Genomic DNA, 19,974 nt, shown 5'->3' with positions numbered 1-19,974 from the left:
ACAGTTCAAATTAAACAACAATAAATATATATATATATACTTATACTATTTAAAGCATTTTTGTATTACCTTTCATTGGCTGTCAGGTCAGAAACTGGGCAGTGCACTGGAGAAGGTGGTGATGTCATGCTTGTGTCACTCTGAGACGGAGAACTTTCTGAGGCAGGTTTTGTACTAGCAAATTCAATAACGTATTTCAACATGTCTGGGAGTGGGAACTGAGCTGGGCCCGAGCCGTACTTCACATACCTAAGAGGCAAAGACAATGGTGCTCTATTGGCCATGTCTATCTTATATTTAGAGGCTTACTGACAAAAGATCTGTTATTATGTTCAGAGTCAATGAAAAGGCTATTTCTAAAGACTAAACAATATTTAATACATTATTCAAACAATCCATTGGGCAAAAAATCCCTAACTACAAAAGTAGTAAGTTTTAACAATCTAAACTTGTATACCTGGCAGAAAAATATTTCAAATGAACTCCTATTAAAAGTCATGCCAGTTATGCTTTCTCTTGGTATCATGTCACAATTAGGCTCTGGTCAGAAAAGTAAATGCTGTCTCTTGAAGGAAAATGAAAATATTACCAGTACTCAAATCTGAAAATAATCCTGGTGAACTAGTACCCAAGGATTTTTTCTTTGCTTCCCTTCAGATCAATCACTTAGCAATTTTAGGAAAAAAATGAAAGCTGAAAATGGGAAGTAGGTGTTGGTAAAGGTCAGAGTTTAAGAATACTGGCAAATCTTTCTTTTGTGGAGTTCTAAGTACCCTATTACTCATACACTCAACAATAGCATAGCCCAGGCATAAATTATTAAAGATTTCTTTGGGATTAGTAAATAATACCTGAAATATGTAATCAAAATAACAAGTTATTTTAATAATACCCAATATTCTGCTACTACTAGCAGATGTTAGACTCAGTAAAGAAACTTACTTTAATGAATTCTACAGTTTACTATAGTAGACAGAGTTTGAATGGTACAATAATTAAGTTGACCGACTGGTACAGGTAAACTCTATAATTCTGAGATTCTATTTACAAAGGACAGAATCAATTCACATTTTTCTTCTCTGAATAAAGGGGGAAAAAAGAAACAGGTATAAAGCTAGGAAGAGGGAAAATTGTCTGTTTCTGTATGAAAAAGGACATTAGGAAATGAAAATACTAGTGGAAAGTAAGTATAGTGCTAAGTCAACAACATGTTAAAGGATACGTAGCTAAGACACTCCATCTTCACTAATTTAAAGGAGAAACAGCATGTTTTCTCCTGTGGGTCCGGACGCCAGAGAGTTACAGCTTTCATTAAAAAAGATGGTGAATATGTAAAGCTAGAGAAAACTTAAAGAACTGTTCTATTCCTTAAGATGCATTTCCTTGCCTTAATTTCAGCCATCTAAACTCAGCTTATCTAAACTCTTTCAAGACCTACTTTCTCCATGAAATCTTCCTCAATATGACATGCCCCCAACACTGGAATGAACATCTACTCTCCCTGAACTCCTACAGTGCACGAACTAAACCTGTCGTCTATCCCATAGTGTACTTCCTTAAGCCCTCAGTGTTTGCTGAATTAATACACAACTGGCCTGAACCAAAGGAAACAGTTTCTTACTGGCAATGTGGCACTGATAACCTGTCACAGGATTTTTAAGCCATCACTTTACACCTGTAACTCTTCGCAGGATTGCTGTATTTTAATGATATTCAAAATTTCAGGAAAAATTTTCCTCTAAGAAAGTCATCTTCAATTTTATGACGTAATTATTTTCCTGTTCTACCAAATTCCTTTCGACCAGCTACTTCATACAATGCAGTACCTGTATTAATTTAGTAAAATCAGAGCAAAGTAGTTTCAAAGATGTCTACACTGTGCATAACAAATCTTATTTTTAACTTTATATCAAGGTATCTTAGAGAAGAAATGGTGAACATTTTTTTTAATGATAAAAGTAATACAACCACCTGGTAGGAAAATTCAAATATAAAACAGTGTAAAACAAGCCATAAAAGTCACCCACCCCCATCTTAGTTCCACTACCTAATGGTATTCATTAAGTTTCTTGTATATTTTCCCAGGAGTATGTCACACAGACAAGCAATTTTTAAAACATTATCCAAGTTAAGTGATCTGAAATTTAAAAAGTCATTTTATTTAAAAAAGAGTAGTATCACATTACAGAAAATGCTCCAATATGCTATTTTAAAATCTAAATATGCTAGAATGCCTTGTTGGTTACTGGTAAATTGAGTATTTTGAGCTATAATACATCAGGTATATTTGGCTCTAGGAAAACAATAAAAACTTTCTAGTCTTATGAAGTATCACCAAAACCTGAAAAGTTAAATACTGTTGCAAGTAGAGTCCTGTAAATCTCTTCCAGGACACTATTTAAGGAATCAATCCTCAGCTTAAGTCTATATTGACAAGTAGATAATCCGTCACAATAGGTCTTGGGTAAGTTCTTCCTAAGTGAGGAGAGGAGGCTGGGGAAGGGAGACCTATAGGTGCTAGGTCTATCATGGGCTGGTATGCAGTGTTGCCTCTCAGGGAAATTAATGACCTAGCAACGGAGTGCATAGAGCTGGGGTGGTGGTAGCAGCAAAACTGATAAGCAGATAAAAGGGAGAACAGTCACTGATATTGTGTGGGATTCCTTCTTAAATGCTAAATCAATGTGCTCTATCTTAACTAGAAAGAAATTACATTAACTCTTCCTTAGGACGTCACAGGAGTGACTCCACAGAAATAGTGTAAAATAAACAAAAGGGACTGATTCCTCCATAAGACAAAGGACTTCGTACGTCTCAGAAATATTAGCCATTTTAATCAGTTAGCACTGCTCTAGGTAGAGCAGCATTGTTTTCCTTTTTTACCTTTCCCAGATACTCAGAAACTGCTTTCCCAGGACAAAGGGAAAGGAGCACTGTGACAATTACCCTCTCTCATGTTTGTGAAAAAGACGGCAAGGTAAGTAGAAAAAGTAAAGGGCTATAAAGTCAGAGCTTGGTCCTCTGCCATACACTGCCAGTAGCTATGGCTTAGGGTCACTTGAGTCCCCTGGGACCACTGTTTACCCATGGATACTATTAGGTCATTCTGAAGACAGCTCCACCCTTAGAAAAAAAATTTTTTTTTAAATTTTCTTAAACTTTGAATTTTTAAATATAAGCAAATTATCTGACTTTAATGTTCTACTCCTATATTTCTAAGCACAATGGTGTCCACAACTTACCTTTCCAGTTTTTGCTGCAGGACTTTTACTTCCTCCTTCAACTTTCGAATACACTCTCTCTTACTTCGAACAAGCTCTTTGCTTCTGTACATATATCTAAGCAAGTAAGTACAAAAACACAATTTATATTTAAAAACGTTAATGACACAAAGTCTCCGCAAACTAGGGATACAAGGAAACTCCCTCAATTAGACAAAGGGCATTTGTGAAAACACAGTTAATATCGTACTTAATGGTGAAGACTAAAAGCTCTCCCCTTGGAGAGAACAAGGTAAAAAACACACAATTACAATAAAATTAAATATGAATTTAGGGATAAACACTAGATATGTGCAAGACCTGTACACTAAAAATAAAACACTATTGAGAGAAATTCACAAAGAATTAAATAAGTGGAGCTATACTATGTTCATAGATTGAAGGACTAGAAAGTGTTAAGTCAGTTTACCCCAAATTCATCTAGACATTCAATGCAATCTCAATCAAAATCCCAATCACTATTAGGTGGAAACTTACAAGCTGATTCTAATATTTATATAGAAATGCAAAGGACCAGGATAATAAAAACAATTTTGAAAAAAGAAAACAAAGTTGGAGAACTTACACTGAGGTCAAGATTTATAATAAAGCCACAGTAATCAAGACAATGTGGCAGTGGCATAAGATTAGAAAATAGAACAGAGACTAAGAAATAGACCTACAAATATAGGTTTAATTAATTTTGACAAAAGTATCAAGGTTATTCAGTGGGGGAAAGGCGTGTCTTTTCAACAAATGGTGCTAGACTAATTGGACTGCCACGCACCATATTTCCCCCTCCTGTAAAAACAACAACAAAAAATAACCTTTTATCTCACACTATATATAAATATAAACTCTAACAGGGTCATAGATATGAATCTAAGAGTTAATATTACAGAATTTTTAGGAAAAAAATAGAAATAAATCTTTGTGACCTTGGTTTGGCAAAAATTTTCTTAATTAGAATATAAAAAACACAAACTATAAAAGAAAAACTGATACATTACACTTCACAACTAAAACTCCTGCTCTTCTAAAAGCACTGGAAGAAAATGAAAGAGACAGGCAGATGGGAAATATTTGGATTTATATCTAAAATATATAAAAAACCTTTTAAAACTCAGTATGAACACAACAACCCAGTTAAAAAAGTGGACAAAAGGTTTGAATAGACATTTCACCAAAAAAAATATACAAATGACCATTAATTGAGTACATAAAAAGTTGCTCAATGTCATTAGTTATCAGGGAAACAAATTTAAAAAAATAAGATAGTCTTACAAACCCACTATAATGGCTAAAATTAATTCCACATATTGGCGAGGATTTGGAGCAAATGGAGCTGGTAGAAATGCAAAATTGTGTGGCCACTTTAGAAAACAGTTTGGAAAATTCTTATAAAGTTAAACATACATTTTTCATACAACCCAGCAATCTCACTCCTGGGTATTTTACATGGAAGCACTGAAACCCACACCAAGACTTTTAAGTAAATGTTCACAGCAACTTTACTCATAATAGACTAAAAGTAGATACATCTGAAATGCCCACCAACTGGTGAATACTGTGGCACATCCACAGAATGAAATGCTACTCAGTAATATTAGGGAACAAATCACTGATACATGTAACATGGATGAACTCCAAATTCAAAATCATAAATGAAAGAAGAGAGTATTAGGTACATACTAAATATTAATGTTCCTAATTATAACATCCTAGAAATGCGTAACTAAAGGGCCAGAAAACGAGTGGTGGGGGAAGGGACTGACTGCAAACGGGCACAAGGTAACCCTCTGGGTGATGGAATGTTCTGCATCTTGACTGTGACGATGGTTACTTGGCTGTAGGTATACATTTGTCAAAGCTCTTTGGCTGTACACCTTTGGCTGTAACCTTTTTCATATGTAAACTATACATCAATAAACCAGACTAGAAAGAAATACACTGTGGTTTCTCCATGTACTGTTCTTCACCTAAAGCCCAGATCCTCAAATTGTAGTCCAGAGATCAGAAGCGCTATTAGCATCATCCTGAGAGCTTTTTGGAAGTGCAAACTCTTCAGTCCCAACCTAGACCCACTAAATCCAAATTTGCAGGTGATTCGTATGCACAATATACTTAGTATGGGCTCACTTCTGCTGTAAAATATCTTAAGACAATCAAACACAGAACTCACCTGTCCATATAAATGATCTGAGGAAACTCCAGCTTATTGTGAATTTTCTCTGGCTGACCAAGAGACTGATTGAACTCAAATCTTGAGAGTTCAAAAGTCAACACTGGAGGTAGTTTTGTAAACCAACACTATGTCAGGAGTAAAAATGTGGGAGAAAGAAGTTATTTTTAGGAAATGGCAATAGCCAGATTTAAAATATGCCTCATCGAACTTGTTCTTTTGAATTTATATTCAAATCTAACTCATACTACAGCTTTTGTTTACTCTCAAATCCTAAAGGAAATGACCCCTTAGAATCATGCCCTCGCTGAAAATATGGTTAAACATTCCTCAATACTCCAGCTCAACTATCATCCTCAGAAATAACTGCCCTTAAATATGTGAACTGCACCAAGCACCTGTGCAACTCATTTATTAAGCCATCAGGACTCAAAAGAGATTTAAAACCTGAAGAAAATGGTAGCCTAACCAAAGAATTAGAAATTATGACCTAAGCAGTATATAAGTAAGGAAACAACTGTCTCCACGAATCAGTGAAAAAGACTAATATGTGTACATATGTTATGTACTATTTATTTATAGTCTATTAACCATAATTTGAATACCCTTTATGTCTAAAAAGGAAACCTAAAATAGCCTCATGATTATGAGTTCTCAAATTTCTGAGAAAATCTCTCAATTCCAACAATTTATAGACATCTTCTAAGGGACCCAGACATCTGAGCCTATAATGTTGAGTTTCAAGAAAAGAAAGCCCTGACTTATAAAAAGACCTCAACTGTCACTGATCATAGATGAGGAAAAACTAGACCAGGAAAGGCATTTCTGTTCAGTTCACCTGTAGGCCAGAGGTCTGTGTGACAGCTTTAAAATGTTCTCTTTACCAAAGGTAAAAACAGCTGTTCCCTTCACATACCCTGTCGCCACAAGGGAAATCCAGATAGCCTGTCTGACTACCTCAGGGCAAAATCTAAACAAGCATAATGATTTCCTTTATATATATATAAAGAGATCCCATCCTTGAATAAAGGTCTCCAGAGGGCTAAGTAGCTAATGAGCATCCCCTCTCTTTTGTGAGCACACTCATCAGCTCTGCACAGCTCCGCACAATCAGGAATTAGCACCGTCCTTGAAAAGCTAGGGAGGCAGCTCCTCTCTCCCAGTCAAGCCCTGTTCTACTGCTAATGCACTCTCACAAGGCTCATGTTATGCTCCCTAGTTTAATTCAAGAAAGCTTTTCTTTCTCCTACAGTAATTACTGAATTGGACTCATCATTTAAGCCACAATTTTATCTCAAAAAGTATGATTAAAAGAGAGTAATCTAAGCAGTGTGGTTTGCCAATAATGCCACTACAAATGCAATGCACTAACTCTTAACCCAGCTGAAATGCTGAGATATTCATTACCCTTGCTCTCCCTTTAATGTCTCCCTTTCTTTCCAACCCACAAAAATAAATAAATGAATACAAAATTTTTTTAAAAATTAAAGCAAAGACAGAAGTTACAATGGAAAACAGTAAGTACTATAATAGGGAAAATATTCTAAATAGCATACCATAGGAGTTAATCACTGTACTTTTACCCTCCGAAAATATGGAGGCAGTGGGCTCTCCCTATTCAGGTACAGGTAGGCTTCAACAGAAAGAGAGAAACTTGATCACGTTTGAAACATCAGAAGCAGCACACAACCTTTATATGACTGATAACTCAAACTCCAGATTCATACTTTCAGTAAAGAAGTTATCAAACAGTAAGACTCACTAACTCGTATCAACTCATGAGACTTCAAACGAGTTCAAACTCTACTAAGTGTAAAGTTATGTAATGGGAAAACAATTGGCCAAAAAGCTCAGTCTACTAAACTGGCTTTGTGGCTGGCACACCAAATAAAAATATCCAACTCACCTCTTGTCCATACTTCACCGAATTATCAGAAGGAAGAAGCTCAATGTCACCCTCCACCATGGCCCCTTCCAAGCATTCGTCTAAGTTGCGATAACCATTTACCTGAAGGGGATACTGGCCGAAGGTCTCATTGTTACAAAAGGGCTTTCCTAGACACAAAGAGACAGATTGATTTTTAAAAAACATCACTACCAAAGCGCCTTTTTTTTGATACCAAAGAGACCATGTCTTCTTAGTTCAGCCACATCCTAAGAGCTGACCTGCAGTGCACTTAAGGTTGTGTGGCAACCACTCATGAACCAGTGGATCCAGGCCCTGATCACTGACAACTGCTAACACTACAAGAAGAAACGCAATCAGACAATAAATACCTCCTGACCAAGACTATCCCACCATCTGAGAGGCTGTCTTGCCTAAAAAAGCCTTACCTACAGGCAGTCAAATACTAGATTCAACTAGCAATTTATAAAAAGAGGAGTAGAGGAATATGTTAAACTCTACCATGGATGTGCAAGCAGCAAAATTTCAGAGTATGGGGAAGACAAATACTAGAGAACAAACAAGCAATGTCTTAAAAATATATATTTCAAGAAAAAAAGATTGGCGGAGGAGGGAGAGTCTACAGATTTTGAAAAGAGACTTAAAAGATATCAACCAATCATAAATACACTACATTTGGATCCTAATTAAAAGAAACTGTAAAAATAAACACACTCTGCCTGCATATATAATTATACAACAAGTTAACAATTTGAACACTGACTAGGTATTTTATATAAGAAGCGCTACTTTTTTTGGAATGATAGTGATATTGGATTGTTTTAAAAAGAATGTCAGAGGGGTAAGAGTAGACAGAGGTTACATGGGGAATGCCTGCCATAGCCTAATGGTTGCTGAGTTCATGGAGATTTTTATACTGGTCTATTTGTATGTGTTCAAAATTCTCTAGAGCTGAAAAAAAGAAAAAAAATCTCATGTATCCAACATGCAGCTTCCATAGTAGATAAACATTTTGGCAGAGTCTAACAATAAACTTTTTGAGATTAGATATTACACTGGAAAGAACAACAGGCAACTGAGTAACATCACTGTGCATCTAAAATTAATACTAAATTTGGGTAATGCAAATGTTATAAATTTAATATAACAACTCTGAGATAATGATCAGGCCCATCTTTTTTTATTTTTATTGATTGATTTTACAGAGAGGAAGGCGGGGGGAGAGAGAAGACATGGATTTGTTGTTCCACTTATTTATGCATTCATTGGTTGCTGCTTATATGTGCCCTAACCAGGAATCAAACCCACAACCTTGGTGTATGGAGAAGACATTCTAACCAACAGAACTACCTAATTGGGCCCATCTTATAAATAAAGAACCCGAGGATCCAGGAGCTCACATAATTTGTCCATGATTATACAGATACTAAGAGGCAGAACCAACATCCGGGCCTGCATTTGTCTGACTCCCAAGCCTTTTCACTACACTGCCTCATGAAATGGACACAGTAATACAGATTTGGTCATAGGACAGCAGAGAATTTACCTTCACGAACCCCTTCAGTGAGGAAAGTACCGTAGAATAGCTGCACCATTGGATTTTCAGATTTGTTCTTGGGATTGCTGCTTTTAAAAAAAAGAGACAACTCTGATCATTTGGATCAGATAAGCACTACACTAAACCCAACCATCATTCAAAAGCAAAAACACTACATTTTCATTAAACAAAGAGGCAGAGACGGTCTAAAACAAGTAATGGATTATTTCAGTCCAAACATTCACTGAACAAGTATATGCTAAAATCAGAAGGACAATATAGCATGATCCCTGGCTTAAGGGGCCGAAAGTCTAACATGCATCTGTAAACATTTGATACATATGTAGAGACAGAAACAGAGATAGAGACAAAGACAGAGATAGAGACAGAGACAGAAATAGAGATACAGAGGCAGAGATATATCTCCAAGGTATACAAGGTACAGAAGTAGTGCATAGATAAGAATGAGCCTTCCTGTGTAGTTCTGCAATTAAATAGAAGTTTTCCCAATGGCCAGTAGTAATGGAATGGAAATACAGTTGCTCTTGAACAACAAGGACATTACGGGCAAAGGTGAAATCCATGTATAACTCTGATTCTCCCAAACCCTAACTACTTATAGCCTACTGTTGACCTGAAGCTTTACTGCTAACATAAACAGTTGATTAACACATATTTTGTATGTTATGTATTATATACTATATTTTTATAATAAAGTAAGCTAAAGAAAAGAAAATGTTATTAAGAATATCATAACCCAGCTGGCATGGCCCAGCGGTAGAGCATTGACCTATGATCCAGGTGATCATGGTTCAATTCCCAGTCAGGGCACATGCCTGGGTTGCGGGCTTGATCTCTAGCAGGGGGCATGTAGGAGGCAGCCGATCAATGACGCTCTCATCGATGTTTCTATTTCTCCCCCTCCCTTCCTCTCTCTGAAATAAAATTTAAAAATTTTTTTAAAAAAAGAACTGTAGCTAAATTAAGGCTTTATGAATTAATAAAAAAGAAAAAAAAAAGAAAAGCATACATTTTCCACATTCATGACATACCTTTTTCTTAATTTTTTTTGATATATCTAGGCTATGTGGTTTGTCTTAAGCTTTTTCAAATTGTTGCAAATCTCCAAAAATGTTTTCTAATATATTCACTGGAAAAAAAATTCATGTACACATGGACCTGCACAGTTCAAACCCATGTTGTTCTAGGGTCAACTGTAGTTTATATTTACAAGCCTATCTTAAATTGTTATTAACTATGTACGTTTTCCATTTGCAAAGCTGTTTTATGATATACATTTCCTCTACCCAAAGTTACAACAATTTAGAAAAGAAATTCCTCAGCACCTGTATTGAGTGATGGATACCTGTATCTTTGCCCTGAATTTCACTTTTGCTAGTGACTGATATGACTAAAGGCTGTTTTCTAACATTCTACATAGATTTCACCAGTTGTCTGAGATTAAATTTAATGATCCAGATTATACCACCATGTTCACATCTGCGATTGATTTAACCTTTTAGCACATTTTACAGTACAGGCTATGGCTTTCACAGAGTTAACAGTTATGGCCCTTTTAGTAAAAACCTGTGGGTTAACATGATTATCAATATCCTCAAAGAGAAAAACCAAAGGCTATGGGGATACACAAATATATGAGTGGTTGCCCCATGAAGTCTGGTAAAAACCAGCAACTTCTACTTGAAATGAGTCCTGTTCCCCCTTAATCCTAATTCTCACTGGACCACTGTGAGCAGGAAGGATGTACAAAAAGACCCTCAACACTCACTTAGCATTAACAGCAAGCTGGAAAGCGTCCTCCAGCCAATCCAGGAGCTTGTGTGTGAATTCACTCACATCTTGCTGTAAGAGAGGTAACAAATTGCGTAAGAGTTAGACTCCACACTATACTCAGGAAAACAAACATTTGCTCTTATCCTACCAATGACTAAGATTCTATTACAATGAAAAGATTTCTACTTTAGGGCCAAATATCATGAAGATAAAGGAACACTGGAACCCAGGTACTACAGGTAAAAGAGAAGGCACGTTAGGCAACCTCTAAGTTGTGGCTAGGAGGAAACTGGAACTCTGCCACTTCCAGCCACATCTTCTTGTAACAAATAACAAACAAAATCTTCCCGTTAGGACTTTTTAAAAAGGTCCAAAGAACACACTGTAGTCCTCTAGAATTTAAGAGATCTGAATGGAGAAAGGAAACTTTTGTAAAATGTTTTGAGATACTGTAGAACGGTAGGACCTTTAGAGAAAAAAAAATTTTATGAGGAAGAAGCTGCTTTAATAGTGAGAGCTTTATTTTCTAAAAGGAGGCAGGGAAAAGAAGGTACTAACATCTAGAAGATCGCTCAGAGAAGCTGCTGAACTCAGGGTCTGCCAGTTTTAAAAACAAGATTTCTAGTTGGACCATCCCCAGCAAAGGTGCAGCAAAGGGCTTCACTTTTCTCAGTGACCCTTTGCTAGGACTCACTGGGCTCTTTTCCAATCTCCTCCTACTTCAACAGCCTCTGTATAATTCTATTTTTTCTACTACTACTCCTTACATTCAGAACTGCCAGTCTCCCCACCCCCCATAACACACACACACACACACACACACACACACACTCTCCTTAGACATTAACTATACAGGGCAAAGGCAGACACTCATAGTCCTGCCTACTCATGTTCATAGTTTATTACACAGTTAAAAAAAGCAACATTACAGTAATGTTAGGCACGATTTCAAACTCCACAGAGCTTGAAGGAAAAGCTGTGAAGAATAGGCTTCGTATACCTGCTGTTCCTCAGGTGATCGGAATGCTCCCTTTAAGAGATCTAGGGCTGCTGAAGGGTCTACAAATTTTCGATTTGATCCCATCATGAGAGCAAACAAATACTGAAGCTCTTGCATAAACATGATATTTCTCTTTTCCTGTAGAAAACACAGCAATGTATACTTTCACAACTTCTTACTTGGAAAATTAGAACATATACACAGAAAAGTTGTCAATGATCACTCCTTAATTTATATTTCCATAGATCTAGACCAGGGTCAGGCCTCAAACTCTGTTACAGGTACTCTGATAAGGTCTCTGTGGGGGATTACCCTAAACTGAAAGAATGTCTGTGCAGAAGAGAGATAATAGTGTCAGAAAAGCCAACATTCTTCTTTTCTGAAGCTGGGGCCCTCCCTCCAGCTAGGAAGATCTGTCACCCAGGAGAAATCCTGGGAAGGGTTGGATCACTGGTGGGAGGCTTCGTCCTTTGGTGAGAAACTACTAAAGCCTCTTTTTTATTTTTTTGTTAATCCTCACCTGGGGATATTTTTTCCATTGTTTTATAGAGAGAGTGGAAGTGGGGCAGGGGGGAGAAACATCGATGTGAGAAAGACACATTGACTGGTTGCCTCCTGGACACATTCTGACTAGGGCCAGGGATCATCCTGCAACTCAGGTACCTGCCCTTGACCAGGAATCGAACCCTCGACCCTTTCGGCTCCCAGGCGGACACTCTAACCACTGAGCCACACCGGCCAGGGCTAACGCCTCTCCTAAGGCACAGACCTCCAGCACCAGGCTGCCTACTCTGACTCGCTAGGTCTGGATGGCTAAGAGAGCTCAATGCTCGCTGCCACAACAGAGCAGCGATTTCTGCGCCCACGTGCTGAGGTAGGCAAGCAACTCACCACTTTCTTAGAACTCTTTTTCTAATTTTATTCCCACTTAACTTTACATTTTTACAAACCCTTATTTCTTGTCACAAAGAAGGAAAAAGAGCCATTTGGAAGTGAAAACAATATTAACACAAGCCCAAGAGCATCAGTTATCAGCTTCAGCCAAAAAATTAAAAGCTTTGGGGATGAAAGGTACTAAACAGTGGATTCCTCAACAGCAACTTACGGTGTGACTGGGACAATTTTCAAGTACACTCTGTGGCAGACTGTAGCTCAGAACAAGTCTTCGAAATGCAGGCAATTGGAAGAGAGACTGAAATTAAGAGAGAAATGGATTGACAGCCTTTCTTTCAAAACAACTGCAGCAAGAAAATACTTCTCTTACCTTAAAAGTATGTATAACTGTCCACATAGTAATTTTACTTCTATTATGTCGAATGAAATAATGGGTATGCATAAAAATTGAGCTGAAAGAATGTTAACCCTCTTAGAAAAAAACAAAAAACAACCTAATGGCTAACCAGAGGAATAGATTAGATAAACTACAGTACATTTATACAATAGACCATTATATAACAGTACATTTCTACAATAGACTATTATGCAGTCATTAAAATACTTTTGTAGAAAAAATGTTTTCATAAAAATGGACTCCATATAACAGTGAAAATGAATAATCAAGTTACATGAATCACCATGGATAAATCTCAGATATATATTTTGTGTGAATTAAAGTTACAGAAAAATAGAGTACTATATTGTTTCTATTAAGTATAATTATATGTGAAACAGTATTAGATATTGTTTAGGATTTACACATACATGGCTGTATCAGAGGGAAAGGAGGCGCTGACTGGGGATGGGAACAACAGAGACTGGACAGCACAGATTTGTTACATTTACCTCTGAGCAGGGCGTCGGGGGCAACACTGTTTGCCATTCTCCACTAATCCTAGTATCATTTTTTTTTTTAAATTAATAGCAGATATCTGGCTGGCAGAGTTAGAAGGATTACTTTGTTTTATAACCTATACATTTTTCTACTATGAGTATCTTTTGAAAGATAATGTTTTCAAATCAGTCATATGACTATGACTCCTTCTCCCAACTCCTCCTCCTCAAATGCAGCCCCTGCTCGAAGCTGCCGGGACTCGCCCACCAGGGGGAGGGGAGGACAGCTGCACCGGAGTATCAGCGCCCTGCCCTCTGCTTCCACCTCCACTGCCTCCCTCACACGCCCCCATTCCTTGCGGTTTCACTGCTGCTCTGTTCACCGCCCCCACTAACCTTTTCCAGGACTTCGGTTCTACCACGAGAAAATGGCTTTATAATTTCAGTCACGTCACTCCACCTCCTCACCTTCACCAAAATCGGGCTTCCCCCCAAATGCCACTGTAAACCACAATGGGTACCCCACTTCCCAACCCAACATGACACGATCCTCTGACGCCTGCTGCTCCTCCTGTATTTCTGTACCACTCAGTTACACCCTCATCCCCCAGGCGTCAAAGGTGAGAAACTCGGAATGGTCCTGGAACCCTTTCCTGTTCTTGGCCATCCCCAGCCTACACAGAAGGAGAGCCTGGACTCAGCCCCTGGGGTGCCACATACAACCACCTCCCTTTCGATGCTGCAGCCAAACTCCCACCGCTGCTCCTGGGGCACTGTCTCCAGAACGTCCCTGTGCCCATCACCCGCCACGCAGGTTCTCCCATCTTTCTCACGTGACCAAAATGAAGCTCCCGACTCACTCAAGACTAGTCTCTGGTAACGGTTCTTAGAATCCCAAATCCTGTCATTCTACTAGGTGACTTCAGTCAACATGCAACCCTTGGGACCTCCTGTGAGCTCCACCTCAGAATACAAGAATCTAACCTCTTTACTTCCGAGGCACTGGCCAGCTGCAGGCCACCACCTCGCCCTCGGACGACTGCAGTGGTCTCGATGGGTGTCCCTCATCCTTGCCCACTCCACCCGCTCTCACAGTAGCCAGGGTGCCTTCTAAAACTCAGTCAGAGTCCATCAGCCCTCTGATCAGAACCCTCGGTGACTCCCCTTCTCACTCAGAATGAGAGACAAGTTACCTCTCCAATTTCATCCCCAATGACTCTCCCATCTGTTCCTAGCACTCCTGCTACTCAGGACTCCTGGGTGCTCTGCGCACACACCAACCCCATGAACACACTCCCACTTCAAGGCATTGCTCCATGGTTCCCCCGATCTGGCATGTTCTTCCCCCGCATCTGCCCGACTCACTCCCTTGCTCCCCGGTTATCTGATACTTGCTCCAATCTCCTCTCCTGAGCCTGACAACATAGTTTACACTGCAACCTGCTCCTGGTCTTCTGCAACAATTGCAACCTCCCTTACCCTGCTGTTGTTCTATCACACTGGCCATAGTCTGACATAGTATATAAATTTATTTAAACCTTAATTCCATGAGGGCAAGGCTCTGTCTTGGTTGTGTTACTCCTGTATCTCAATGGCCTAGAGCAGCTCTAGACATACAGTAGGTGTTCAACTAGGATGTGCTGCGGGCACACACTCATCCACTTGGCCCAGGGACCAGTCTTCCTGAGCGTCTTCTCTAGGACACATTCCTCCAGTCCACCTCGATACCCTTACCTGAGGCCACACCCAGGCTATGCCAATACCTGAAAAAATGCCAATGCTCAAATCACAAATTCAGGAAATCCCACTCTTGAACCATAACCTGTCTTCTGGCTTATTTTTTCAACTACCCACAGGACACGTGTCTTTTCATTTCATCAGGAGCCCAAGGAAACTGACCACTTTCCTTTTCCCTCAATCATTAGTTCCTTCCTGTCTTCATTTTTCCCTTTCTAGCTTTGATACCCTTCATTAAATTCTTAAATTGCCCTTTTACCTTTCATCATACCCAGCAAATCCTCTAACCTAAATGAATTCAATTTTCTACTCAACAGTTTCAGAGTGCTGCTAAGAAGTCCCAACAAAAACAGGACATACTGATCTCACCATACATTCAAGGTCAACAACCTTAAAATTGTTAGAAATACTGCTTTGTATTCTGGTGCCAAATGGTTGCCCAATGTCTGCAAAAACTCTTTTAAACTTTCACTCCATTTAAAATCTGACTCTCCCCTTCCTCCGCCCAGGCTCAGAAAAGGGCTGCTTATTTCACAGGGGAAAAAATGACTCTTAGAAACTCTATCAGCTTTAACTTGCAGTCATTTCTTCCTTGTACTTTCCCTACTACTCCCGCCCTTTCCCTCTCCGTCCCTGTATGTCCTATACCCTGTCCTCTCATGCTTTCTCAGAAACCTTACTCGGTTATCCCCTCTATCTGCTAGTTCTTTCCAGCATCTCTCACAGGAGCGGAGGTTGGGGGGCTGTGAACACTGGGAGGGTTCTCAGTCTCTCTCTCTCCCTCTAAGAACTGACTGATGGCCTTAATTCTACATTACCTCACTAAATCCTATTCTCAACACAGAGTCCAATAATCCTCTTAAATCGCAAGTAGGATCAAATCACTTCTCTGCTCCAAAGTCTCCAGTGCTTTCCCATCTCCTATATGATCCCTAAATCCTCACCGTGACCCCAAGCTCCTGCCCCTCCCCTCTGACCTCACTGCCATCGGTCCTCCTCTCCCCTTCCACTGAGCTCTAGCCTTTCCATTTCTCAACTCATTAAGCAAGCTCCAGAACCTGGGTTTTTTACTTGCTGTTCCCTCTGTCTACAATGTTTTTATGTAATTATATGAAATGGTCTTCATGTAATTATATGGCTCATGCCCTCGCCTAATGAAGGCCTCTGCTCAGATACCCACTTTATCAAAAAGGCCACACCTAACTACCCTATATAAACAGCAACCCTTCCCTCTGTAGCTGATCCCTCTCTGGGCCCCTTACTCCCATGCATTTGTCTTTATGGCACTTATCACCACCTGACACATACTTTGTTTACTGTCTGTGCCACTCCTTTCAAAGTAAACTCCATTGGAGTGAGGGTTATTTTATTCACTGTGGTTCCCCAGGGCTAAAGCCGTGCCAGACACAGGAGTCCACGGACTTTATGTGTGGGAAGGGAAGATCCCACTTCTGGCTGAGCAGCTGGGTGAGACTGCAGGGGAGGGATCAAGTGCCACACATGGCCATGTCGGGTGCAGATGCCTGAGAACTCTAGAGAGGCCACTCTCTCTAGGGGACTCATCCACTCCCTTGGCTTTATCAACACCCATTCTACTGATCCCCAGAACCATATCCACAGCCCAGATCTTTTCATTGAACTACAGATTCACAGAGTTTGTTGCCTACATGATACCTTCATGTGGCACCTCAAACTCAGCGAGTATAAAACTGAACTGATCCCAAAGGCCTGCCTCACAAAAATTAGATTTGAGGTGCTGGATTGCCAGGGCCACCCCCGGCATCTGAGTCCCTTTATCAGAGCAGGAGTTAGGCCATGTGACGGTTTGGGCTTGAAGGCCATGACCACCTCACAAACCTCACGGCTCCACTGTGTCAGGAAGTAGGAGGTTCCAGGAGTGCGACGGCAGCAGATGGTAGGCTGATGGCACATTTGCACACACACACCAGCAGCTGTCCAGGGAATGCATTGCTGGCTGACTTTTCAAATGGAACTGAAAGGGCCAGGGGGTGGCTCTGTGGCTTCCTGCTGGGTTTAGGTTAAAGCAAGCAGTCCACTGATAAATTAATCCTAAAAGTCACTTTGCAAAGTACTCCTGGATGGTCACACAGAAGCCTAAGGTGGCAGAGGAGTCCCTGCCTTCTGTGAGGTTTTCGTTGGAGATTCCTAGGGGGGAAATCTGCACATGTATGTCAGGAATGACAGGAAGCCCAGTCACGTCATCGAGAAAGAAGCCGAGCTGCTAACCTGGGGGCACCCAGTGGGAATGGGGCAGGCAAGGCCACCCACCTGCACGGCCAGCTGTCCGATGCTGGGCTCACATCACTTCAGCAAGAGGAAAACGGGGCCAAGTCCATCCCACTTCTCACATGAGGGGCTCCAAGACCATGATGGGGCCACAGCAAAGTCAGCCCCGGAGGGGTCACCTGGCTTCCCAAGGCTTCCTCAACCACCAGGGTTTGTTCTCTTAATCCCTCTGTATCACAGTATGTGACACATTTTCTTTCACCCACTCAATTCACTCACTTATCTGCTCAAGAAGCCCTGAGAGGTGAATTATACACTATCTCTGCCTTCAGGGAGCCCCCTGTACAGGACATGTGTTGCTTTTTTTTTATTTAGTATTTAGAAGTATTTTCAATGAAAAGAGCATTATACATGGATTCATAGAAGACAAAAAATTAAAATGAGGACTCTGGACTAGAGTGCCTTCAAGGTTCCTCTCTCATCCACAGTCTATAATACTTTAAGTGACAACCTATTCTATTGTTTTTGTCACATATCTTGGCTCTGCCACCTAATAACTATTAGGAAAAAAAATGAACAGAAATCCCACCCTTAACACACACCTGAATTAGCCCCCCCAAAGTGCCAAGAGGCATCATCCACCTGGTTAGTCCAGCTAGAAACCTTGGGGATCTTCCTCCGCCCTCTCTTGCAAAGATCCTGAATCTAGTCACTTCACCAAATCCTTCAGAACTGATCTCCTAATACCTCCAGAATGCTTTAAGTCTGTTCCTCATGGCTTATGCCCCTTCTCTGTTGCAGACCATCATTACCTGCCTGGATATACAGGACGGCCTCCCAACAACTGGCTTCTCCTTACTAACTCTTGCTCTGCTACAACACAGGAGTCACTGAATGCTGATCCAAAACACCTACTCAAAATACTTACGACCACAGACACCAGAAGCATATAAACCCAGAACACAAGAAAGCAACCAAATACAGCAATGCCATGGGGAAACTCTCCAGTTTTATATATGTTTCCATTTTTTTTAGCTATGTTTCTCACATTTTGGTTTGGTAAATTATAATATTGTTTCCAGAAGACACAGTTGTCTCGTAAAAATATCATACCTGAATAACAGCACTAAACCAACATGTGTTGCCAACATTTTTCAGCCCAACTGGCCAACCATCGACTCGCCTCCAGTCGTTGGGATTGGGGTTTTCTCCCCAGACTTCACAGCGTTTCCTCTTTGAGCGTTTAGTTTCTGCAGAGGTTGCTTCGTGCATCCTGTATTGCACCAACATACCATACACCAGAAAAGGAAAAGTTAAAGAACAACATACTACATGGAAGATGCTGGTAACCTTTCATAGACAGTTCAAAAGGCCAGATAAACTATTCACTGGGGATCAATGGCTATACAGTAATTATAAAATTATAACCTAAGTGAAAAGTAAGGTTTAAACTTAGAGATATTAATCCTTCCATAACAGAGATTATTACTAATAAGGTGCCTGTTGGAACTGAATTGAGACTCAAGACTATTTATGGCTATCATATTAAAAGTTTTAGATTTCAACAACAGTGCCCTATCTCAGACCACATCATTGAAAGAGGCAAGAGAGACAACCTGCTAAAGAAAAGAGCCTCCTAACTGTCTAGCACACAAACCACAGACCTGGGTTTCCCTGAAAGAAACAACTCAACAGTATGTGGAAATAAACATATCTGGAAACTGACAGGTCACCACTGGACCTGGATATTTGTGGACAATTCCAGCCAATCACCAACTTAGTAGCAATTAAAAAACTATATTCCCTGTTCACTTCTGAAACAGGGTAGCTGGGTCCTTATTTCATTTTCAAAAGTCAATATAACCCTCAATGTTTACAAAGGCTCAAAGTTTATAAAGGGCATACATATTTATTGGATACTTGCACTAGGATGGGTTTTTCCCACCATCAATTAGCAATATGAACTATAAAACCTACAGGCTTCTACTCAAAGATCACAGGCTGCAATAAGACACTTACCATATTTGGCATTTTCAAAAGTGAACCAGAGTAAGTTAAATTTAGCAAATTTTCCTTAAAAAATTTAATTCAGGTGCAATTAAAGGAGCCTGGCAGAACTGTTCCTGAATGACACAGAGCTATTGCCTTTGACCTACACACTAATGTGGGGAGCAAAGATTATAAATTAAATCAATTACTTGTTAAGATCTCTTCCATCAGCTTGAACTTTGGGGGACTCCAGTAGACTCAAAGCAATGGCAGCCTGAAGATCATCTTTGTTTTCATGAGTAAGGTCTATTACTTCTGCAAGATACATTGAAATTTAATTAGTCTGCATGCAGGAAACATTGTCCTTCTGTCTGTATTGCAGGAAAAAGTGTAAAAGCATTCACAAAACTAGATATACACAAACTCGCACATGATTACAAATGCAAAAAACCTAAACAAAACACTAGCAAACAGAATCCTGCTAATGTACAAAAAAAGATTCTATATTAAGACCAAGTTGAGTTCACTGTAGGAAACATTGAGTTAACATTA

General features: G+C 39.8%; 1 protein-coding gene across 11 annotated transcripts in view; it reads right to left on the bottom strand.

The window, feature by feature from the left end:
- The window catches only part of USP28 (ubiquitin specific peptidase 28), a 59,816-nt gene that overhangs the window by 19,604 nt on the left and 20,238 nt on the right, over positions 1-19,974 (bottom strand). For 9 of the 11 annotated variants that reach the window (XM_087821531.1, XM_087821533.1, XM_087821536.1 and 6 more), the window contains exons 4-13: positions 19,632-19,737; positions 18,547-18,706; positions 12,785-12,871; positions 11,680-11,817; positions 10,675-10,748; positions 8,895-8,974; positions 7,349-7,497; positions 5,443-5,570; positions 3,243-3,338; positions 70-249 (exon numbers count right to left, since the gene is read on the bottom strand). In XM_087821531.1, the coding sequence (XP_087677657.1) occupies positions 70-249; positions 3,243-3,338; positions 5,443-5,570; positions 7,349-7,497; positions 8,895-8,974; positions 10,675-10,748; positions 11,680-11,817; positions 12,785-12,871; positions 18,547-18,706; positions 19,632-19,737 (1,198 nt within the window). The other 2 variants (XM_087821529.1, XM_087821534.1) reach the window with 2 other exon arrangements.

The sequence above is a fragment of the Miniopterus natalensis genome, chromosome 11 (assembly GCF_054644295.1).
Source record: "Miniopterus natalensis isolate mMinNat1 chromosome 11, mMinNat1.hap1, whole genome shotgun sequence".
Taxonomy (NCBI): domain Eukaryota; kingdom Metazoa; phylum Chordata; class Mammalia; order Chiroptera; family Miniopteridae; genus Miniopterus; species Miniopterus natalensis.
The sequence above is the reverse complement of the archived record's forward strand: the minus strand, read 5'-3'. Positions and strand labels throughout refer to the sequence as shown.